The sequence below is a fragment of the Aythya fuligula genome, chromosome 1 (assembly GCF_009819795.1).
Source record: "Aythya fuligula isolate bAytFul2 chromosome 1, bAytFul2.pri, whole genome shotgun sequence".
Classification (NCBI taxonomy): Eukaryota; Metazoa; Chordata; class Aves; order Anseriformes; family Anatidae; genus Aythya; species Aythya fuligula.
This window is the reverse complement of record NC_045559.1, coordinates 63,990,806-64,015,100: the sequence shown is the minus strand read 5'-3', so window position 1 is coordinate 64,015,100 and position 24,295 is coordinate 63,990,806. Positions and strand designations below refer to the sequence as shown.

Genomic DNA, 24,295 nt, shown 5'->3' with positions numbered 1-24,295 from the left:
GTCACATTTACACAAAGGATAAGGTTATAAATAAATCAAAAATGGGTGTTGAAACTGAACTACTTGGCAGGGAATAAAGCAGCAATAAAGCCATGATCCAGGTGTAGCTAAGGATGTAGCATCTGATGGTATGTAAAACAGAGAAATAGGTGACACAGAACCGTGGCGATGGGTTCTATACCCCCACGCTTTTTCTCTCCCTTAATGCTGAAAGTTGTGAGTTTTCATAGGCAGGGGTAGTTGTACCTTTTTGTGCGCCACGCAGTGCTGTGGCAGTCTGTGCCTGGACTAGGGACAGAGCACTAGGGTGCTGTGGAAGGAGAGCGAGCCCTCCTGCAGGGGTGTCTCTTGGAGCTCTGTGCTCCGTTCACTGTCACACACAAGAGTACTGGAGGCACAGCGGGTCCAGTGCAGCTCCCTCTCCTTCTCACTGTCTGTCATAGCAAATCAAGCCTACAGTATTTTTTTTTTCTCTCTGAGACTTAGATAGCATAATTACATGTGATGATTCATCTAAATTTTATATTTAAGACCATGGGTTGAAAGACTGAATGTTGTTTTTCTTTAATGTAATAAAATGTAGATTGCTTAGCAGGGAACAGCTCTTCAGTCTTTAAAATCTGTCCTGCTAGCGAGACTGTTGTGCCTGCCAGTGATAATTTATACCAAGTGTTTAATTTGTGCAGTGTCACAACTGCTGCATTCATCTGGTTTGTGATACTTGCTTCAAGTGATACTTGATGGAAGTGTCTTTGCAGGACATGTTCTACTCTGTAGCAGTCTTTTCCTGTTGCAAGGCCAGTTTCATCAGTTCTCTGGCAACAAGTGAGACAGCTTTAGAAAGTAAGACTTCTTTCCAGAGCTTATTGCTGTTCCATATCCAAGAATTCTCATCAGTGCCTGTCATGGCAGTCAACTGCTTGAGCAAGTACATACCCCACATGGATCTTGGAAATAGCTCTGTCCCTCAAGCTAACTACAAGAGAGGATCATTGCTGAAATTAGTTCCTTGGAAATGTCTTATGCTATCAACTTAGAGACAGGGAATCAGTGTTACTTCTTTTTCCTTTATTTTTTGGCCCATACGGCTTCCTGCATACCATTTTGCATGCCTCTTGCTCAAAATCTGAATTGATGAGAAAGATTCTGCAGAAGTCGTGGCATCATCACCACTGATGCTGTTTAACTCCATGCCCTTCACTTCCAGAAATGTTTTTTACAGTTCCCACAGATTTGTTAACCATAACCTCAACCAGTATCCTTATGGGTAGATACATCCCTTGCTGGAGGTGCCCAGGAGTTGAATTCTGAAGGTGTTCATGTATCAAGTGTTCTGAGACTTCTTCCATTTCAGTTTTTTTTTTTTTTTGGAATAGGTTTCTATGCTTGAGTGGTGGGTTTCTTCAGGTTTTGTTTTTTACTATATTCTCTCCCATATGACATGGAGACCCTTACAAAAAAAGCTTCTGCTTTCATCTGGAGGGGGTTTTGAATGTGTCTTCCAGTGCCTTGAAGATGTGTAGGTCTTGTGCTTCAGAGCAGTCTTGTTCTTCATTTCTGTTTTCATCAATTCCTGACTTTGTCCTTATCTGCATCTGATCAACCTGAGTAATTTTTGAAGGGGTTCCTCCTTTTCTTTCCTTTTCTGTTTCCTCACATTTGAGGCATCTTGAATTACTTTATATTTGAAGCACCTGGGACTTTATATAGTTCATGTAGCTGCATAATGGATTTGTGTAGTTCATTCAGTGTTTTTTCCCTTACTTATTTCAACCAGTGGCATTTTGTGTCTAATCCATTGGCTTACAGGAGGAGAGAAAGCAATTCTACCTGCCATTTACTTGCCCTGGTTATCTTATGAAGCTGTGACCACTATTCTACCAAAAACAGTTTGGGATTTTTGTTCTAATCAGAGTTAAGTAGTTCTGAGGAAAACAAACAAAACTCCCCCCAAAAAAACAAACACAAACCAACCACCCAAATTCTATTCATGCTGCTTTTTGGGGCTATGTTCTTTTACTTATTTGGAATAAACAATTGGAAAGTCATCTAGACACTCCTGCTTCAAAGAATAGGGTAAATTCTCTTGAAGATGGTTAGAGGAATTACATTAAATATAGTTTTTAAGATACTGGAATTCTTGGGAAGGCTTTTTTTGAGTTTTGAAGTGAAGAATTTTTTTGTAATTTCTCAGTAATCTTGATAGATTTCTGTCAATGGGATTAAATCCAGGGATCATTGTCCTGTCTCCCATATAATACTAATTTTGTCCATTCACGCAGCAGACAGAGCCAAGACAGTGGAAGGACACGGACCAAGCTGACGATGGAGGAGCTGAAGGCATTTGTGCAGCAATTGTTTAGCTTACCCTGTGTTATCAGCCAGGCCCGACAAGTAAAGGTAAGTTTGCATCTCTTCCTTGGATATACTGTAAGTGTGATGTGCCCTTTGCTTTGTTCAGTGTTTTTTTTTAACAGATAACATTGCCTGGTATAAAGGACGAAAGACGTTACTTTAAGGATTAGTCCTGCGCTGACAGAGATGAATTGAATGGGGTGTTTCATAGCAAGTAGTTGCTTTGTAGTGAAGTTCGTAAAAAAGTAGAATACTCTGGATACATTTAGCCTGCCTTATTGGGTAATCTTAGTGTTATTGAAGTTGTGCTGATGACATGTTGCCATCTGTCCATGCTGGAATGGCGATGTGTATTTCCTGCTCATCTGCAAGCATGTCTGCAAGTGGGCAACAATGGTGTTCGTGCTATGCTAGCGTGCTCGTGTAGTCCTAGCAGCTTGATATGTAGGGTTCAGTTTGGTCACCTAAACCTGGATATCTAGTGGCTCTAAGCTGTTCTGTCTGGCCTCCATTGCCATTCTGGAAGAATACCAGAGATCTTGTGTGGCAGTCTCAGACAGAGGTATTGCATGGTGGCCAGCACTTAGGCAACTGAAACAAAGCATTTTATGTGAACATATATTTTCAAGGTGCCTGTTGCACCTTGACACAGTCAGGTGTGATGGTCTTATAGCTACACCAAGATTAAAAGATCCCTTCTACCTGTCACTGTCCAAGCAGCCCAATTTTATCTCAGTCAGGCAGTTACTCTTATTCCAGCATCTTTAATGCTGTCTATAGTAGTGGAATTTCCTATTAAATCATACCCTTCATATGTTCTGAAGGTTATCCTGGTGTGCTCCTTTATGGGAGCAGGGAGGCAGTAGCACATTGGCAATTCTTCACATCACATCCTTCTCAGCCTTTGCTTTTCAGGTTATAGCCCACTTAATCTGTATGCGTGGCCTGCATTTCTTGTCCTTCGTATATATCTGTGCACCTGTCGTTGAGTGAATCTAGACTAATAAGCGATCCAGATCATACTGATACCCCTGGCTGCCATTATCATTTATCACGCTGGCAGTTTTTATCACAGCAAGTGTTTTCAGCAGTAATTTTAATTTGTTTCTGTATCACTGATGAAATGTTAAATACTGTTTGGCCTGCTAACCAGCCTCTAGAAAAAAAACATTCAAGAAACATCCTTTTCTTTTTTTTTTTTCTTTCTGATAAACAGTTCTTGATGTATGTCAACCATTTATTAACTCATATGATCTCTGTTGATACAGTTTTAAGAAGAATGTTTTATAGTGCTAAACTCAGGCCCTAAAATTCTAAATATTACCATTTGTGCAGCTACTTCTACATAACCAATTATCTAGGTTAGAACATAATCGAGTTAGTCTTGTTTGAAAAGATTTGTTTTTCTGTCAAAGTGTTTACTATTGTTGGTTAAGACCTTCTTCATCCGTGATTCTTTGATATTGATACGACAGAGAGACTTAACATTGGACTTGTTTCTTGTCTTGATGATATTGGTGGTGGTGTTGCTGAAAACAGGTACCGTCAGTAAGCTCTGTAGGACTGCAGGATTCTGATTATCCAGGCCTGTTGACTCTAATCTTTATCCTTCAAAGATGTTTCTGAATGTGTTTCCCAGCAGTTAATTGAGTGGAAGGTATAAGATAGGAAGATCTTAGTGCATTTCTTTCCAAATACAAAACAAAGTACAAAAATGCATTTTCTTGTCTGCCTTGTGAAATTTTATCATCTACTAATAGACCCGTAAGATTGTTAAGAGCCATTTGATTATAATGTCTTTAAAACCTGCTTCTACTTAAGGCATAATCCGTAGATGACAGAGTTGAGGACATCATTATATTCTTTGCCAGTTTTCTGATTGTCACTTATTATATAGCAGTTCCATGCTGTTGCATCCTTTTTCTGGGTGGCTTATTAAGGCTTTTTATCCATTTTGTAAACTCTTTTAAGAGTTTTAAATTTAATTTTTTGCCTAAATATTTTCTCCCAGCTGGTCTCTCTCTAAAGCTGTGGGGTTTTTTTGAGCACTAGGGAACTAGTTTTGTTGAAGTACTTTGTGCAAGTGCGTGTCCTTGAAGCTTCAACAGTCCCTAGCTAGTAAAATGGATAAATATTATCATTTTGCGGGTTAAAAATCATAGTCTTAGTTTTTGAATGAAGTCAGATAATGATCATTTATGCCTAAGCACTCGCTAACTTTGAGCATGGCATTTGAATGCAATTATCCATCATAATGAATTGCAAAATAATTATCATGTTGGATGATGAGTATTTTCTAACACAAAAGCCATTATAATTATTAGACTGTAATAATTTACTGTTGTAGCTATGGAACGTTCAGCATATGTTCCCTGCATCAAAATCCTTATAATGTGGGTCTTGTTCTTTTTTTCTAAATGTCTTCTGGTTTCCAGACAGTCGTGAAAAGCAGCATCAGACAAAAAGGGCAATAAGCTAAGGGATAGGAAATGCAGGTTTTGCTCTTCATTCTGCTACTGAATTGCCATCAGTAATATCTTTCTGTAAGAGTCTCGGGAGTGAATCAATTGAGTGTACTGGTTGAATGTCCTTGAATAAATCTCCCACAGAGATACTTTCCTGTCAGTTTGCTTTCTTTGATTTTTTCACTGAAGTTCCAAAACATGAGGATGTGGACAACTGCAGCAGTGCAGTTGAATGTCTGTGAAGTTCTCCTTTCATTAGAGGGTGCTTGTATTTTCATATCTTTCCTTTATAAGCTAAAACCCTGACGTATTTAAGTGGTGGGCATACTTTTAAAACCTGACCATTGTTCTTTTAATGATATTTTGGTTTTCGTGTCCTTGTACGACTCCAGCTTGTTCTTTTTCCTCAGCATATTGTGTTTTGTTGTGCGTTACCATCAGCAGTGTAATGCCTCCAACACTAAATTGGAAGGATGAGATGTTTGCAGAAGTCCCTCCTCAACCCACTATTTTGAAATTAACATTGACTGGGCAGTCCATAATATTCTGTTTTGTTGGGATCTGTAGTTAGTTGCAGCCATACTATTTTAGGTGCAGAGTTTGATGTAACTAATATGCATAGTGCATGAAATGTTAGGTCAAATGTGTTTAGCTGGTCCCTGACTTATGTCAGACTTGATGGCTGTTGACATTGTTTGTAGAAGCTTTGGCTGATTATATAATGATCCCATACAAATTCACAGCTGACTGATCCTGCAGTCAACTTTCTGTTCTGATTCTGTTTTTTTTGTTTTTTTTTTCCTAATCACTCTTTACTGTACGTTACTCCAGAATCTGCTTGATGATGTGGAAGAATTTCATGAGCGTGCCCAAGAAGCTATGATGGATGAGATCCCAGACTCTTCCAAGCTGCAAGAGTTGATAGACATGGGCTCTGGCCTTTATGTAGAACTTCCTGAACTTCCAAGGCTGAAGCAGGAACTGCAGCAGGCACGGTGGCTGGATGAGGTGAGGTCCACCCTCTTGGATCCCCAGAGGGTCACCCTAGATGTGATGAAGAAGCTGATTGACTCAGGCGTGGGCTTGGCACCACACCATGCTGTAGAGAAAGCCATGGCTGAGCTGCAGGAGCTGCTGACAGTCTCAGAGAGGTGGGAGGAGAAGGCCAAGGTCTGCCTGCAGGCCAGGTGAGTGTTCCCTTGCAAGCTGTTCTTACAGTTCACACACTGCAAGGATTCTCAGCCTCTTTCCAGGAGTGTGGTGAAAAGTAGGGGCTGTGAAGCTGCAGTATATTACTTTGATTGCTCAAAAGTTGGATTTCAGGTTGTTAATGAGTTGCAGAAGAGTTGACTCCCTGTTGTATTGTACGATGGCAGGAGGGTGTGAGTGTTGCTGCTGTTTTTGCTGTTTACCCCTCTGCCCCTCAAATGAAAAAAAAATACCACAGAGTATGCTGCACAACAGTTTCCTCAATGTTAAGGAGTTCTGATGCTGTGCCCTTTTGAACTTGATTGTGCAAAGTCCAGCAGCTTTCTGACCTCTGCTGTTACTTGGCAGCCTGTAGCACCCTCCCAGAATAGAGCCACGGTATCCTACACTGCAGTGTAGTGATGAAATTGCATCGCCAGCCTGTCAAATTTATGGCTTTAGTTGACTGGCATTTTGAGAGAAGGCTGGAATCGGGTTTTTCTTACTCTAGACCACGCCAAAGTATGATGGCTCTGGAGGGGATCGTGAATGAAGCAAAGAACATCCCTGCTTACCTGCCCAATGTGCTGGCACTGAAAGAAGCCCTGCAGCGGGCTAGAGACTGGACAGCCAAAGTGGAGGCCATTCAGGTAGGGGTTACAGCAGGGACTGGAATCTTCTGCTTGCATCCTTTTATTTAGACATGCTCTTTATTCCTAGCCCCTTTACCCACAAACGTGACCTGAAGGGAAACCTTGCCATAGCTGTTAAATATGCTTACCGTAGATGGTGTGCTTCAATTTCTTTTCTTCTTTTTGTGCTGCTGTTTCCCCGTTGGCTATCCAATTTCTATTTCCTTTTCTTTTGTGTGTTTCATGGGGGATGTAAAAGCTGACAGTTTTGTTATGATACAAATGTAACTCTAGTGGGGCCTTATTTATTATTGAAACTGTTCTACACACCGTCGCTGGAAATACTCAGCTGCAGTGGAGGAGATACTGCTTAAAGGTTTTCAGTTTTGGAGTTGGCTATGGAAACGTTTTTATTTTTCTCCCCTAAATGTGTTTAATAAATTTTTGTGGTGTAGGATTTAATGGCACTGATGGCAATTTTCTGTCTTGAAATAGATGAAGTTATGGCATCATTAGTTCAGCAGAACACTCCACTTTTCTGTTGTTCTACCCAGATAACTTGGTCCAAAAGAGACGTGGTTTCTGTGATATTCCTGTATATTAATCTCTGGACTGCAACTGTTATTCTTGTATCAGGTATTTATTGGGAGCTGAAGCAAGAATCTCAACTGACTTCACATCAGCCCCTCAGATATTTAATTTATCTTGCTGTGGAGCAGATAGGATTTAAGACTGCCATCTAGAAATGAAATGTCTTACTCCCTAAGCCAGCTGGCCACGTCAGAACAGATGTTAAAATAGAAACTGAGTGAGATGGAGTTTTTAAAGTAACAGTAAGATTGAAACCCCACTCTCCTTTCCATTCTGTTCTTATTTTCATCAGTGACTAAAATAGTGTATAGCTTGAAATTAAACCGGCCAGTGATAAAATTGTTAGAATCTTTGGATTAGAGAATTTTCTTTTACCCCAGAATGGGAGCAACTATGCCTACCTGGAGCAACTCGAGAACTTGTCTGCCAAAGGCCGCCCGATACCGGTGCGTCTGGATGCCTTGCCACAGCTGGAGTCACAGGTAGCTGCTGCACGGGCTTGGAGGGAGCGCACGGGAAGGACCTTCCTGAAGAAGAACTCAAGCTACAGTCTGTTACAGGTAAGCCATGGACAGTTCAGTGTCGGACTTCAGAAATGGATCTTGGTAGTCCCCTGCAGTCTGAATGGTTTGGTTACAAAAGATTCCATCTCCTTTTGATAATACAGTGTAATAATAAGCTTCAGCTGTACTCAGGTGAAAATGGAAAAGGCAGGAAGCCTGTGTTTGGTTGGTCTTGTTTTATGTGTAGACAGCTTCAAATGTTCCTTTTGAAGGAACGCATTAAAACTATTTCTTGGGACTAACTGACGGTGTAAGTTTTCTTGGTGGTTACAGGTTCTGAGCCCTCGGACTGATATTGGTGTTTATGGGAGCAGTAAGAATAGGCGGAAGAGGGCAAAGGAGCTGATGGAGAAGGAAAAGGAGAAAGATCTTGACTTGGAATCCCTAAGTGAACTGGAGGATGGGCTGGAAGAGGCCAGGGACACTGCAGCTGTGGTAAGGAGCAATGAAAGGTAGCGTCTCCTGATATCTGGGTTTAACTTGTCTCTAATCGGTGTAGAAATCTTATGGAAAAAATGATAAAAACCTTGCTGAAACAAACATCTCATAGTATGTATGGCACAACAATATAGTTCAGCTTTAATTGCAGCGAAAGTAAAGGGAAGCACGGTTCAGGGTATAAGTGCAGGTGTGTAATGTGAACCTGGCTACATGGATGGCTTACATTCTCTTGGTTTAAAATATGTGGCTGTTCATCAAATACTACTAATATTATTTTGACAGGATTTCAATGCATACGGAATGAGCTGTATCTCTCCCTTAAGCCGTATCACCATTTATTTGGTTAGTTTTATGCAGGATGCCAAATCGAAGTAAATTCCATTTCAAGTTGTTTTGGCTGTCATCCCTTTGATTATTACGATTGATATTAGTGGTTTACTGACATGAGTTAAAAAATGTAAAAAGTCAATTCTAAATTTGCTGACCATAGACGGTACCCACCTTACTGTAGAAAGTCTTTTTACTTCAACATTGTCCTTCCCCATTCTTGTGTAAAAAATGTCAGGCAGTTTGTAAGCACTTGGTTCTAGTGCATGGAGAAGAATGTTACATTTAATTCTTCCTTGTTGGGAGGATATTGATGCAGCTTGTCACAATATTTTGCTGTCATTTGTCTGCCCTTCTTCCGTGAACAAAGAAAACACATGCAAGCTCATTATTGTGGCTTATGCACAGTCAATTTTACTTTAGTATTCTTCATTATAGTTACTTAAATGGAGATGCTGAGGAAATGCAAGTTACTTCTTGAAGATCTGTGGTCACTCAGAAGCTCCTACTGCTGCCAGCATTAAAACTGTTCTCAGCTGCATAGTCTTCACAGGCAAATAAATGGAACAGATTTCCTGTAGACAGAATCTGTTCTTCTGGTGTTCTTATGACAGATTTAATTAGGAACTTCAGAAACTTCCTGGATATGGTGAATGTGAGCTAATGTTTATCTAGTATCTGTCAGAAGGATTCATGAGCGTAGCGGATAACGGAGGAGGTATTTTAACAAGAGTTTTAACTAGATCACAAAATTCCAAACTTTTGGGCTAGTTTAACTAAGAAGATCTCTTGGTATGTCTTTTTTCTTTTTTCTGTGTTGCTAATAAAACATAAGCTCCTAGCTGTGAAGGTCATGACCTGTTTTTGTCTTCGGACAGGTGGCTGTATTCAAGGAGCGGGAACAGAAGGAGATTGAAGCCATGCATGCTCTCAGGGCAGCCAACCTGGCCAAGATGACTATGGTGGATCGCATCGAAGAAGTCAAATTCTGTATCTGTCGCAAAACAGCTAGTGGATTCATGCTGCAGTGCGAGCTGTGCAAAGACTGGTTTCATAGTGGCTGTGTGCCCCTTCCCAAAACAAGTTCTCAGAAGAAGGGCTCTAGTTGGCAGGCCAAAGAAGTGAAGTTTTTGTGTCCACTTTGTATGCGTTCTCGAAGGCCACGGCTTGAGACAATACTGTCTCTGCTGGTGTCCCTGCAGAAGCTGCCTGTACGGCTGCCAGAAGGGGAGGCACTGCAGTGCTTGACAGAACGTGCCATGAGTTGGCAGGACCGAGCACGACAGGCTTTGGCCACTGATGAGTTGTCATCTGCTTTGGCCAAGCTTTCTGTGCTCAGCCAGCGAATGGTGGAGCAGGCAGCACGGGAGAAAACAGAGAAAATAATCAGTGCAGAGCTACAGAAAGCAGCAGCCAACCCAGACCTGCAGGTAGGGATGTGAATATCTTGCTCTTTACCATGCTCATCCTTCTTCAGTGTGTTAAAATCCTTTATCCTTCTTGGAGAACCTTAGAGGATTAGTCTGAGAATTAGAACTATTCTAGTTCAGTACCTGGGTTGTGGTTAGCTTGTTAGCAGTCTGTTACAGGCTTTGCCAGGAGCAGGTCTGTTACTCTGAACTCAATGTCACTGGCAACTGTTGAAGGTGTTTGTAAGAAGCAGTGGTTCAAAGGTAGCACCCAGCTTGTGGCCTGAAGATCGGTAAAGTAATGGCTGCTTTGATATCCAAAATTCCGTTTTCTTCTGACAGAATCAAAGGTGTCCATATTTATAATTTCTAATGGATTCCATTCTTGGGATTTCGTTACCTTGTTTGGAAATTTCAATGAGTACTCTAGGGAATCACTGGCGCATTTTACAGTTGGCTATTCATCTTTGAGACCAGTAATCAATTGTACAAAAGAAATTTGTACAACTACAGGGTGATGTAATTTGGTAGCACTGAACAACAGTAGCTAGATCCTTCTCTTCACTATTACTCTAAAACATGGAAATAAAGTGTGAAAGAATCTATTTCCTTGGATATTTCCCAATCTTTCCACATCTTGCTGTGAGTGGGCTTTTCTTTCACTGTTCAGGCAGTTGTCCTCAGGCCAAAAGAATCACAGTTTTCTTAGTGACTATGATTTCAACTTCTTTTTTTTACAGGTTTTTCTGGAAGCTTTATTGTTTCATTCTCATATTCCATTTTTCACTTAGGGACACTTAACTAGTTTCCAGCAGTCAGCCTTTAACAGAGTGATAGGGAGTGTGTCCTCATCCCCACGGCAGACTTTGGATTATGACGATGAAGAGACAGACTCCGATGAAGACATCAGGGAGACATATGGCTATGACATAAAGGTAAGTAATCCAGTGTGGCTTGTCTGAATGGAGTTAGCTCAGAACAACTGTTTTCAATTAATTCAATTTATACAAGAATATCTTAAGCTATTCTTAAGTACATTCTGCCCTGGCTTCTGTTGCAGAAGAGGTACTTCTTGGTTTTATCTAGATGTCTGATTTCTGGCATATTGGAAAGTTTTGTAGTGTTTTCTTTCAGAATTCCCAAATGTCTTGTGATCAAGTTTCAAAAGGTTCTTTTTAGTGCCAAGGAAAAAAAACTGTGCTTCTCAAAGGATTTGTTTTTATAATACCATTGAGGTTGAACATTGTCTTTATGCCTTTTTCAGAGATATTATGAATCATAAATATGAATAAGTGTCTATGGGGAGAGCTTCATCAGTTTTCACTATAGCAAAAAAAATAGTCTTTGAAAACTTCATGCTGTGTAGAAAGTTTCCTGATGTCAGAGCTTCTTTTCACATTTTCATACCATTCTTTCCTTTCATACCATTCTTTCCTTTCAACTCCCATAGAAAAGGAGATACACCTATTCAACTTCGTGTGTGGGAATATTCAGGACTTGATCTGCATCATATTGTAAAACTAGTTTAGTTCAAAAATCATAGCAGCAGTTAGATTTTTAAAATATTTTAGCTGGAGAGGAACAGTCATAAAAAAAGGCAGTTACGGAGATGGCCAAGTGTTTTCAGTGTAATGTATGTCATTTCAAAACTTCTGAAATGTCGTTTTGTTATGCGTAGAGACAGAAGCAACACCACTGTTTCTTTCTGTGCAGTGATTTCTTTTTAGTGATAGTGTCATTTCTAGTTTAAAAAATGCTAGTTTAATACTCAGCGTGGTCATGGAAATTCTTCTAAGGCAGACCTTTCAGCTCTCTGGAGTGACAGCAAATTTTTCAGCTATGATCTGCCTCAGTGTCCTGTTTTTAGTATTTTGTCTCCAAGTAGCTTTATGCAATCATATGCATTTGTCTTGTTGGCATTTCACAATGGACAGCAAGAGTGCACTGTAACTGGGTGCTACAACTTTTAATTAGGTTAGTTCTTTTTTAATAAAACTGATAATGGTTTCTTGTGTTGGAAGTAATAATAAGGTATTTCTGAAAGATGTGGCACATTCTGAGGCTGTGATAAAAGAAAGCGTATGTCAAGAAAGGTGGCATATGCTTGTTAGGATCTGAAGGTTTTGCAGAAGTGTAATTTAATTTCTGTTCGATGTATTTTGTGATGACTTCAAAATCCATTACTTACCCTTTGGGTTTGGATGTCCATCCATATATGTAAGTGTAAAAACCTGAAGTAAAAGTATAGCAAAACAAAGCAGGAAGGGACCAGAAGTGTCTTTTGTTAGGTCAGGTGTCACAGAATCACAGAATTGTCTGGGTTGGAAGAGACCTCAAGATCGAGTCCAACCTCTGACCTAACACTAACAAGTCCTTCACTAAATCATATCGCTAAGTTCAACATCAAAACGTCTTTTAAAGACCTCCAGGGATGGTGACTCTACCACTTCCCTGGGCAGCCCATTCCAATGCCTCACAACCCTCTCAGTAAAGAAGCTCTTCCTGATAGCCAACCTAATCACAGTAATGTGATTGGAAGAGAAGACAACCACAGGCAACCACGCCCTTCAGCTCTAAACTAGAAGCAGCAGAGTTCAAAGGAAATAGGAAAGTTGCTCAGAATTTAATTGTCTTTATACTGTTGACTTTCAATTTTTTTTTCCAGTTTATGGTCTATAAATGTTTTCTACTAGATTGATGTGTTTAAAAAATAACGTTTATAGATTATGACGCATTGTGTGTGAATGTGTTGTTAATTTACTGTGGACCCCATAGAAGTAATCCTTGGTTTCCTAAGGGTCCGTAGACTGTAGTTCTACGCTTCTGTCTCTGACATCTCAGGTACAGCAGTGGTTACAAAAACAAACATGAAAAGGCCTATTTGGTTATATTGTGCTTCTTCTAATTAAAACATGATTATAGCCAATGAGTACTTTGTTATGAGTGCAATAGCACTCATAAAAAAAAAATCTTCTTTTAAGATTTGTTCCAAATGGACTGATTCAGTCATCAAATTGACTGTAACTTTCCCTCACATTTCATTGCCTTCATTTTTATGTTGTCTGTAGCAACCAAATATTTATTTATTTATTTCCCTGTTGACTGCACTTTCTTTAATCTGTTGTAATATAACTAGAAGATCCGGGCGGGGACATGACCTTTACTATGTAGGGAGAAGTATCTTTTATTCATTCTGAACATATATATTCTGCTTTTTCATCTGGGCAATATAAATCTGAACGTCCCACTTCTAGTTATGAAATCAGTAGAGTGTACTTCACTTCCTTCTAAACATGTGACCGAAACCCAGAGAGAGATTACCATTCTTAAACTCCCTTTTTATGTCATGAAATGACAGGGTCTGTGTGGTGCGATGTCCTGAGTTGTCCAGTTTGGACTCACGTAGCTAATCTTCACGTAGATAGTGTCGTTAACTCCTCTACAGCCTTTTGATTCTTTTAAATCACCTCCTTGGTTTTTGTTGTTTTCTGAAAGATTTGAGTACTACACGGCATGCTGAGTGTGTTTAACCTGTTGGCCAGTTTTATCACAAATGTATTAGGGTAGGTACATTCTGGAAAGTGCTGTGGAAGTAGATAGCTCGTTGAAGAGATTATCCTTATTAATCTCACCTCCAGGGGTGAGGAAGAATTGAATACTAGTAGACATCAGGGTATCTACTCAAATGGACTTTTCTTCTCTGGATTCTCTGTCTACTATAATACAAAGCCAAAACAAAGCATTTTCCATTTTTAAGGCTTTCCTAATCACTCTTCTGTTCATGAGTCCACCTGCTGCATGTAAGGCATGTGTAATATTTGTCTCTGTAATTCAGTTAAGAAGTCAAGTAGCCATCCTATACAGTGCGTTGAGCGCAAGCCAATGCCATCATTATTCTGTTCCTGAAAATGTTCACAACAATCTTAAGTATTACAGCCCTCTTCTTTTTGGCGTTTGTATCTAAAAATAGTTCAAAATTGCCTAAAAATCCTGATCCCAAGGCAACATTTTATTTTTTTGCTATTTAGTGGCCACCTATCTGTTGATACTTAGTTCCTCTGCTGGACCACACTCTGTTTTTAATTCACTTGTAGGATCTTCAATCATTTCTTCCTACGGCAGCCATTATTTACTCTGCAAAACTGTGCCAGTCTTTACGGTCTGGCAGTCAAATTCTTCAAACAAAATTATCTAGGCGAAGTGTAAGACTGTCATTATGCTGGCTTCTGAAGACCTTGCATGAAGGACTGCTTAGTGGGGAAACTCGACCAGTGTTTCTCACACACTGGCTATAAATCTGACTTCACCTGTCTCCACAGTTGCTACATTCTTCCACTGTTTAAGTAGGGGTCTAACTTTTACCTTTTTCTGGTGGTCTTGGTGTCTGTGGTGGAGGTGCTTCCAAGAAGGTGTTTGGGAACAGCAGGACTGGTTGGTCTTCAGCAGGAAAATAGGAAATAGGTATTTAGTAGGAAATAGGTATTTGCTAGATCCAGATATTTCATGTTTTCTGTGGGTCTTTTTCAGGACAATGCCAGTGTAAAATCTTCTAGCAGCTTGGAGCCCAATTTGTTTTGTGATGAGGAAATCCCTATTAAATCAGAGGAAGTGGTGACACACATGTGGACTGCACCCTCGTTCTGTGCCGAACATGCATATTCATCTGCTTCTAAAAGCTGCTCTCAAGGTATTTGCTTTTCTATGCATTGATAGAAATTAGAACAGACAGCTGGGATGAGCAGTCAGTAAAGAGGGGAACTGCTCCGTTACCTGTGCTAATTGAAGGAGATGCTGTCTGTAAGAAGGATACAGTAACATTAAGTAACATTTAAGTTCTGTTTCCTGATGTCTGATATATAAAGCTATATCAACATTTATTTTCCTCTGGAATTGTCTCCCTCCTTAATTACTTGTATGAAACGTGTTGTTTCTTTTTTGTTTTCATCCCTTCCTTTTATCCTCATGCAACTTGCCTCCGATCTGAAAGGTTCTAGCACTCCAAGAAAGCAGCCTCGGAAGAGTCCGCTGGTACCTCGCAGTCTGGAGCCCCCTGTGTTGGAGCTGTCACCTGGAGCAAAGGCTCAGCTGGAAGATCTCATGATGGTAGGAGATCTGCTAGAGGTATCACTGGATGAGACTCAGCACATCTGGCGGATTTTACAGGCTACTCATCCACCCTCTGAGGACAGGTTCCTTCACGTAATGGAGGTACGAACTTGAAGAAATACCTTGGCATAGGGAAAAAAAACAAAAAACAAAAAACTTTTGGATATAATCTTGGATACTCGAGTGTTTAGCTACTTGACATGTTTGGGTTATAGCCAGGGAATAGGAGATTCCAGAAAACAACAGAATAACAGACCTGGAAATTCAGTCCTTGATCATTCGTGCTGTGCAGCACTGTCCTCCACAGTTAACAATATTTGGAACATTTTTTTCAGACAGGCAATTCCAAATGCAAACTTTATTCTAGAAAGGCTAATGAAATTCTGCTCTTGATTATGCTTGGAATCAGAACTGATCTGCCAAAGAGACGCAAGTATTTCCTGCAAGATAGACAGCTTATACTTATATAATATTTGTGTGTTGCCAAGCTTTTGTTGTTACTGAGCAAAGAACATTGTTTTTAATAAAACATGATTTGGTAATATAAGTAAAAAGATTCTGGTTCTCCCCAGAATAGCACAGACACTGCATTTTTTTCTTAATATTCTGTGAAGATGTGCTGACCTCTTTGCTCTGCTGACAGCGAACGAGGCAGGTATATGTGCTGATTCTAAGGTCTCATCCAAATCACTTATGCCTCGTTCATGCGGTGGCTAAATGCTTTGTGGAAATGAGGGATGTGTGTTAGATGAGAAAGTAAAATCTTGCGTTGAAGCTGTATTGGAATCCATCCTTCATCGTCTGTCAGCTGAAGATAGGGGTCAGTTTGACCGTGTGTAGTTATGGAGTGTGGGATTGCTTTTTGAGTTACTAAACAGCACAGGAAATACACTGCTTGACCTTCTGGTAGCGTACAGTAACATCAGGTGGAAGGTTACATTCTGTGAACAGCGCGGTTACGCTGGCGTTATGGTCAATTGTCTCGTTTTTTCTGTGCCCTCCAACACAATGGGTAAGTCGAGACGTTGCCAAGCTGCCACAAGATAGGCCAGAGGTACAAAGCAGAGCCTGCCTCCCAAGAAGTACCGCATTGCCCTGCTTTGACCTACGTACTTCACTTCATAAGCTTAATGCTCTTTTAATGTAATGGTTTGGGCATGGGATTTTTTTGAAGAACAATTTGAATGCCAGCAAGTAGCACTCTATGAATAGCATGCCGCAGTCTTGTATTAATAGTTAAGAACAGCTTTATGGCAGGGGATAGGGTTCAACATTTTCTGGTTAACCCCTGTGAAAGCTTGTTTGGCCAGAACTGCTCGTGTTGAATTGAATGCCTTTTACATCTATTCATATGCAAGATAGGTAGAGTTCTGTAAAATAACTGTCGGAGGATTTGGTTTAGGGTGCTATGTTTTAAGTCATGTACAGTAAACAGATTCTGTCTGTACCGGCTTATAGTATGTCCTTAATCTCTGAATATTGTTACAGTTAACGTATATAGCTGGGTTAACTGAAATCGAGTGAGGCTTGTTTGTACAAAGGAGCTATACATGCAGATCTTGCTGATATAAATAGGACTTGTCACTCTGGATGCAGTGACAGTTTGCCAATTTTAAATGCTATTTGTGATCAGAATCTGCTACTTACGAGCTGTTAATGGCACCAGGATTTTTATAGTGTGTGTCAGTTTGGGAGCTATTCAAATAATGGATCTTCTACATTCTTCTCTTGCTTGAGCTGATAATACATTTTAAGAATTCAGCAAATGTTCCTTCTTAATCTCCAGGATAGCAATTGCTTTCTCTCAAAAATAATAAACAAGACAGACTTGGGATGAAAAATAAGCAAGAACATCTAACAAATGGTTAATCTTCTTAACTTTTATTGAAAATCAATATGAGAAGGGAGTTGTGGTTACTGCCTGTTTTGTCTCCTTACTCTTGCTGATATTTTACTTTTTCCACTGGAGATTTTAAATTCATTAAACTTTGACCACTGAGGGTTTTCTAGTATAGTGAAAATAAAGTTGAGCCTTTTTTTGTTTAGAATTTGTTACAGGATGTTGTTGAGCAAGTTTCTTCCACCATACCAAGGTGTAATGGTGGAGTAAGCACATCTCGAACAAAGTATATGGAAACTTGTGTTTGGACAAAAGTAAATCTCTTTTCACCCTTTCTCTGAAGGATGACAGCATGGATGAGAAACCGCTGAAGATGAGAGGGAGGGACTCTTCGGAGAGGAAGCGGAAACGAAAGCTGGAGAGAGCAGAACAGTTTTTTGGAGATATGAAGCAAAAATCTAAAGAGCTGAAAAAACTAGAAAAACCCAAGAAAAAGAAGCTAAAACTGACCATGGATAAGACAAAGGAGCTGAACAAGCTGGCAAAGAAACTGGCTAAGGAAGAAGAGCGAAAGAAGAAACGAGAGAAGGCAGTTGTGGCAAAGGTGGAACTAACAAAGGACAGCACAGAGAAGAAAAGAGAGAAGAAGGTTCTAGATATTCCTTCTAAGTATGACTGGTCAGGAGCTGAGGAGTCGGATGATGAGAATGCTGTGTGTGCTGCACAAAACTGCCAGAGGCCCTGCAAGGACAAGGTGAGTTTTTTTGCTTAGTTCTGTCCCAGGCCATTTCATGCAAAGACAAAAACCCCAGTGCATTTTAACAATTAGGCTGAACAGCATGAGCAACAAGAAGAGTGTTACCTGAAATGTGAGAGTATTGAGTCGTATTTGGGTAGGTCCATCAGTGTAAATAAAACTTTGCAAACCTATCTCATTCTCTTTAGCTGGTTTAAAACATCTGATGATGAAAAAATAGAGTCTGGGAAGAAGCACTCTGCCTTGGTTTGGAAGTTTAACCTCTGCAAACTGGGCTCGGTATTGTTATTTGCTGGTAATGTGAAGCGTGCCTTGTCTGATTCAAAGAATTCATTCTGTGCCTCTGCAAGAAATGGGCAGTATGTAATTGAAGTACATTTGCTGTATTTCTTGCATACTGACTGTGAACAGTAGTGCTGCAGGCTGAGGGATCTGCACACTGCAGTGCTTCGGCTTTCTTGGGAGATGAATTAGCAGTAATTTTAGACCCAATAGGATTATGATTTAAAAAAAAAAAACAACAACAAAAACACCTTGATCTGCCTCTCTGTGGCAGTGCCTGTCCTGATTGTCAGCTTTTAACACGCACTAATTGATGATCAAACGTCACAAAATATTTTTCAGAATGTTTTTTCTGCTTTAAAGAAAACAATCAAAAACCCTACTCCCAGTAACTGTGGGATTCACCCTAAACAGCACTGGCTTACACAGGAGAGTAGGATCAAATATAAATATCAAAAACTTGGTCTTTTTTGCAGAGTTGAAATGTGGAATTCAAGTGTTCAGATAAGTGTTAGAAGACCATTTCTGAAGTCTTTATCTAAAGCCAAAGTTAGAAATTAGACTGGAAGATAAATTGCTCATAAGATGATAAAATCTTGATACAACTGTTCTCTTTACAGATAATTTGGGTTATGGTAGCACATTTTAAAAAGAATCGAGATTACAAGAGGCAGGAGAGTGCCTTTCAGTTCACCTTATAAAGAGGGTCATACCAGACTCATCAAATTCCCATAAATGAAACTGGATAATATCCTTAGTTATATAATCAAAGCTTTTATTTGAACACCCGTCTGTCCATAAAGTTGGACATGTTTTTGCACATTCAGTAAGTGAATGCAGTACAAGTGCAAAATGGTAGCTAGGGAAATGTAATGACTGAAGCTGCAGCTGCAGTTGTCTGTTCCTAGTCACTTTAAAAATATGTTCAGGAATAGTTTTCCTACAAACTAAATTTTAGCTATGTTGCCAGTACTGTTGTTTTTCTAATATATTTTCATTTTCACTTTGACCTGCAAGGCAAAAGCAGAACTAGAGCAGTAACAATCTTGGTAGCTGTAACAGAACGTTAAAGAATCTGTGTTTGTTATCCTGCAGGTCTCAGTTTCTGCTCCTTGACTCAAATTAACATGCACTTTTTTACTTGGACAATTACAGAAATCTAGTAATTCATCTTAATTTTTCTCCTCCTTGAAGTTTAATTTACTTTTTATGCCTTTTCCTGATTGCTCTACAGAAAATTCAACCCAGATTGAAATATTTTAGCTTAAATTTTCTGTGGCTTTAGAGTTACAGTTGTTACGTATTTTGGGTGTTCAGAGGCTTGCTGTATGCCCATAGCGTGCAGCTAGTGGAATGACAATAAAGTTGCTAAAGTCAAGTGGCTTTTTTGTGGCCAGCAGCAGTAATCAAGTCCCTTTGTTTTCTGTAATTTTGAAGTTGCAAAAGCCACCACTTGACAATGCAGTCTGAGGGAATATATGCAAGTTAGCGTGCGTATTTGTAGGAATTCACTTACACTGAACTCCTTGAGCATGCTCCTACCTAAATGTGTTCTGGTGTACCTGTCTTTTGTTTTAGGGCAGCTGAGCGTCTTCTCCCTCATTAGTAGGAGTCTTGTAGCTGGGCTGGACTAAGGATGCAATAGGGACAAGCTTTGTTGGAAGAGTATTGCTTCCTAAACTGAAGCAGCTTGTTAAAAACAAACTCTGTAGGACATCACTTTGTGCCAAAACCTGTTCGTGTTCTGAGTATATCAGGTGGGTTTAACAGAAGGTATTTTCTTCACAGAGCCTGTGCCTAATGCTGCCGATACAATCTCTTGCAGGTGGACTGGGTGCAGTGTGACGGTGGCTGCGATGAGTGGTTTCATCAAGTTTGCGTTGGTGTCTCTCCCGAAATGGCTGAGAACGAGGATTACATCTGTATAAACTGTGCAAAGAAACCCATGCAGGGACCAAGTAGCCCTGCTCACGCACCACCTCCTCCTTTCTTATTGAGCTACAAACTACCATTGGAAGATCTTAAGGAGACAAGTTAGCAACTACTCGGTGGCTGGAACTTGCTGGGCAATGGACCACTGAAACCCCTAGAGAAAGAGAGGGTTTGAAGCTGATGTAGCCACTGAGCTTCTCTTCCAAGGATGTACAGACCTGCAGCGGAGTTGGTCCCTTCCTTACAGCTGGCTTCCTTCATTCAGTGGGGACGTCAAGGCACAGTGGTACCGACTCATCTATGCAGACACCGCCTCATTAGGAGCTCCAGCCGGTGTTTTGACTCGAGTATTTCCATCTTTGAGAGCGGCTGCTGCTCTTAAAGACTGAGCAAACCCGAGGCTGTTAGATTAGACGCTTCAGGGTGTTAGAAGTACATGTTGGCAGCGGAGCTGGCCTGGAATTGGTGGGCTCAGGCTGGAGCTTTTAGCCCCACCAGCTTGCCCAGAGGAGGTGACTTTGGAAGTTATCTTTTGCCTCCCCATGCCACCCCAGTGAGAAGGGCAGTGTCTTAGGAGAGTTAAGTTGCCTCCGTATCCAGGCGGCTAACACTACACTGTAAGGATGGGAGCAAGTGGATGAATTACTTTTAATTTCTGTTTAGTAGCTAAAGGGCAGAGGAGCTCATGATCTCAGAAATCAGCAAAGGTTCTGTTTACCAAAAAGAAACCCAACGCTACTCCACTAGCAAATGTTTTTCCTTAGTGGGGAACAGCTGATCTTCCTGTCCTGAGGAGGGCCAGAAAACAAATTGATGAAGATGCCTAGCTAGACCAGAGCTTGCGAAAAGCAGAGCGCTTCCCTTTCCCCAGGGGTGCCCTCTCCTGTTCTAGGCTTTGCTTAGAGTTGTGCACTCCTGCGCATTAATGTTGTCTCACGCAGGATGGAGCTGGCAAGGAGGTGCAGCGCCCAGGGCGCCAGCTTCTGTGATCTGTACCAGGGACGGGAAGGAAAGAAGACAGCCCACTTACCTCAGAGGTTACACTGACATGTGCTTCTGTGAAAAGTTTCACTCACAACTATTTCCAGTATCACCAGGCTACGGGCATGGCCTCAAGCGATACCAGCAAGCAGTCTGCAGATCCTGTTCGCAGTGCAAATCCCCCTCCCTGCTGGCTTTGCTGGATGTGTACCAGTGTACAATCAGCAGCAGTTCTTGGCTGAAGTTGCCCCTGGCTTTGCCAGAGGACCAGAGGGCTTGGGGTCATCCTGGGTGACAGTTGTTTTAGTAAATCCATTTTTAAAGAAGGACTTGTTTTTACTTTTTTCTAAATGTCTCAGACTACTGACTTGTTCTATAAATAGATTATTTTTCTTTGATTTTTTTATACTTACCACTGTTAACCAGCAGCACAGACAGAGGTTCACAAAGCAAAAACCTGCCCGTGGGCTTGGGTTTTTTTACTCCATTCCTTCCTTGTAGTACAAGGAATTAGCAGTTACCTTCCCCATTCTAGCCTGACCAGCTGCCTGTGTTTAAATAGGTAAATACATTTCATGTGCTACCTTTGTGTTTGGGTTTGTTCCTATTAGTGGGGCATCTGGGCCTTAATGACTCCAGTCAGTGCTGGCTTTGTGTATGTGAATGTCTGAAGCCAGCCGCTGGGCTGTCTTGTCCCCCCCTCCACTCGCTCCCTATTGTGTTTCCATTCTTCTGCAGTTCTAGGAGTGTTGTAAGTAGTGTCCAGTCTTACTAGGAGCTGGATTGGGATTTAAAAAGAAAAAAAAAAAAAAAACATTGACAAAAACAAAAGTGTTCTGTCTTGACTGTTCTGTGTCCCTTCTCTTGTTCTCTAATATTTGGGAGTTTATTTATCTGGCAGAATTGTCCACCCCTCCAGAAAAACTCAGCTCAGGTAGATGAACTTTATTGGTTTGTTTTATTTGTGCCTGCTACCTGGGAAGAGGAAGTCATACAAGAGAAAAGAACTAGGACGAAGGGCAGAAGGTGCAGGATCTTGGGAGTTACTTGAGTGCAAATTGGGCACAGACTTCTAATTCCTGTTCCGTAAAGACTAATATGGTATTAAAAGCAAGCTGTGGTTAAGTATGTGGCTGAACAGGCACCGTAGAAGACTTACGAGTATTATTTGTTTACTTATTTATGAAGGAGTATATGCCATAGCTAGATATACCCTCTTTTTTTGCCTCCAGTTATGTTTTTTCTTCTCATTGTACATTTAGTTTTGGTAAACTGGTTGAAACAGATGTTCTTTTCCTTCAGGCTTTAACTGATGGTACTACATAAATGTTTCCCTATATGGAGTGGATAGACTCTCTGTCACAGATGTTTAATCGTTCCAGAAGTAGACTAGCACAAGATTTCATGAAGAATCCCAGTGTTCTGTATTCTTTCATGACTCCTAGAATTCGTGACACAACAGGGAAAATATGGTCAGCGTACCCTGTTAACCGTTGAGCATATCCTCTTATTACGTTCTCTGTCGTGATAAAAGTCCTTGTTATATGTAATTTGCCACCAACTGGAAAGAGACCTTTTAGTAAATACGCGTTGAATATTCCTGTTTCTCTGAGTAGAAGGTGTGGTCACAACCAGAAGGAAACAAACAGCTGTACGATGCAGTGGTCGATCGTTCTGCTTGTAGCGGGCGTAGGAGAAATGTGCAAATAATGTGCAAATAGCCACATTCTTAGTAGCTGTTTTTCATGTAATGGTATTAGGAGGCTCTTTTTGTCTTTTCCTGACACTTTCAAAAGGAGGTTGCCACACTTTCTCAGTTAGAGATCTCCCATCTGCTTTCGGGTAAGGTGTTCATAAACTGAAGAGCATTATTAGCTTTACATCTTACTGTTTAAACCTTTATTTTTAAAAGCATAATTCTGCTCAAAGGATTGCTGATAGTATAAACTTTTGAATAAATGTTGACTTTTGGAAAAATCTGTAGAAATGTAGTTAGTGGTTTAAAAAAACTTGAAGTTTCAGCTGTGATATTGTCTCTAGACCTTAGAGTTTTGAATTTTTATAAAAACATGCAAAGAAGCTAAACATCCAAAGTTAAGCTAAGGAAATTATTTTCTTAAATGTGTGCTACAGCTATAGGAGAAAAATCTCTCATGCTTTGGAGATGAAATTTCAGTTTATATAAAAATCTTAGCTCTCGTGTATCTAGAACAGTACATGACTTAATACTATATTCTACGAAGGATATTAACCACTGTTCATGTTGTTTCTCTTGTGTCTGACACAGAAGGTCAAAGAAATGACCGGAGCTGTTGTGAGGAAGAAAAAATGGACTTGAGTTGTGTATCTTATCCAAACCATGTGGTTTGTATCTTTTCAGGAAGAAGCGCCTGGACTGGGGTGGCTTTACTTGCATAGAGATAAAAGTCACTCCTGAGCTTCAGTACCATTGCTTTTAGGATTTACGTTTTTTACAGAGTTTCTGTACCTGAATATGTATGTAGCCTGGACTACGTGATAATGAGGGCTTAAGGTAAAATTGATGATGTTATGAAAACTAACTTGAGTTATTTAGAACACCGTGTCTCACACAGCACAAGGTAGCAGAAACAGATGTCTGTGTCCTCTGTTAGCCACACTGTGAAGCTTGCATTCATATTTTCTGTTTTTAGAATCACTGCATAGTTCAGGTTGGGGAGACTTCAGAAGGTCATCTGGGTCAACCTCCTGATCAGAGCAGGGCTGATTTTCACAGCAGGTCACATTTTTCAAGGCTGTGCCCAATTAAGTTTTATGTATTTCAGGGGATGGACATTTGACAGTCTCTTACTTCCTGATACAATTTTGCAGCATCTTTGATGTGATTTTTTTTTCTAATGTTCAATCAGACTCACTTGCTGTAGCTTTCCAATTGCTTCTTCTAATTTTTCTTTTGAGAAAAGTGAGTCTCTTTTCAATAACTATCCAGTACATATTTGAAGACTAAAGGTCCTGCAGCCTTGATCTCCAGGATGAAGAAACGCAGCTCAGCCTCCCTTGAGCCATGTCACATGTTAGTTTTCTAACCTTTTTTTTTGGCCTTGTGCTGCACTCAGGTTTGCTATCATCTCTTTTTGTACAGAGGAAACCAAAACTGGCCATGGTACTTCAGGTCTGCTTAACAAGTGTTGAATACAGGAGGCAAAATCCCTTCCTTTACCCTGCTGGCTGTGCCCTTCCTATGCAGCCTGGCATGGGATTGGTCTTCATGGCTGCAAGGGCGCGGGCTGCTGACTCCTGTTCAGTGTGCCCACTGTTAGGCCCACGTCCTTTGGTTTATTGTTTCTCAGGTACAGACCTGATGAACTTAATTTTTGCTGTCAGCCCATCACTCCAGCCAGTTGAGATCCAACTGAATGGATTTTCCTCCCATGTTTCAGATTGTTT

The 24,295-nt window shown here is 40.5% G+C and overlaps 1 protein-coding gene across 1 annotated transcript in view; it reads left to right on the top strand.

Moving 5' to 3' along the window:
* Positions 1 to 22,007, top strand: part of KDM5A (lysine demethylase 5A) — a 47,199-nt gene extending 25,192 nt beyond the window's left edge. Inside the window, exons 18-28 of the mRNA XM_032189064.1 lie at positions 2,283 to 2,400; positions 5,652 to 6,007; positions 6,520 to 6,658; positions 7,612 to 7,791; positions 8,068 to 8,229; positions 9,441 to 9,992; positions 10,763 to 10,906; positions 14,499 to 14,658; positions 14,959 to 15,179; positions 17,261 to 17,671; positions 19,782 to 22,007. Coding sequence (XP_032044955.1) covers positions 2,283 to 2,400; positions 5,652 to 6,007; positions 6,520 to 6,658; positions 7,612 to 7,791; positions 8,068 to 8,229; positions 9,441 to 9,992; positions 10,763 to 10,906; positions 14,499 to 14,658; positions 14,959 to 15,179; positions 17,261 to 17,671; positions 19,782 to 19,994 — 2,656 coding nt within the window. The 3' untranslated portion in view covers positions 19,995 to 22,007. The remainder of the gene's footprint in view (positions 1 to 2,282; positions 2,401 to 5,651; positions 6,008 to 6,519; positions 6,659 to 7,611; positions 7,792 to 8,067; positions 8,230 to 9,440; positions 9,993 to 10,762; positions 10,907 to 14,498; positions 14,659 to 14,958; positions 15,180 to 17,260; positions 17,672 to 19,781) is intronic.
* The last annotated feature ends 2,288 nt before the right edge of the window (positions 22,008 to 24,295 follow it).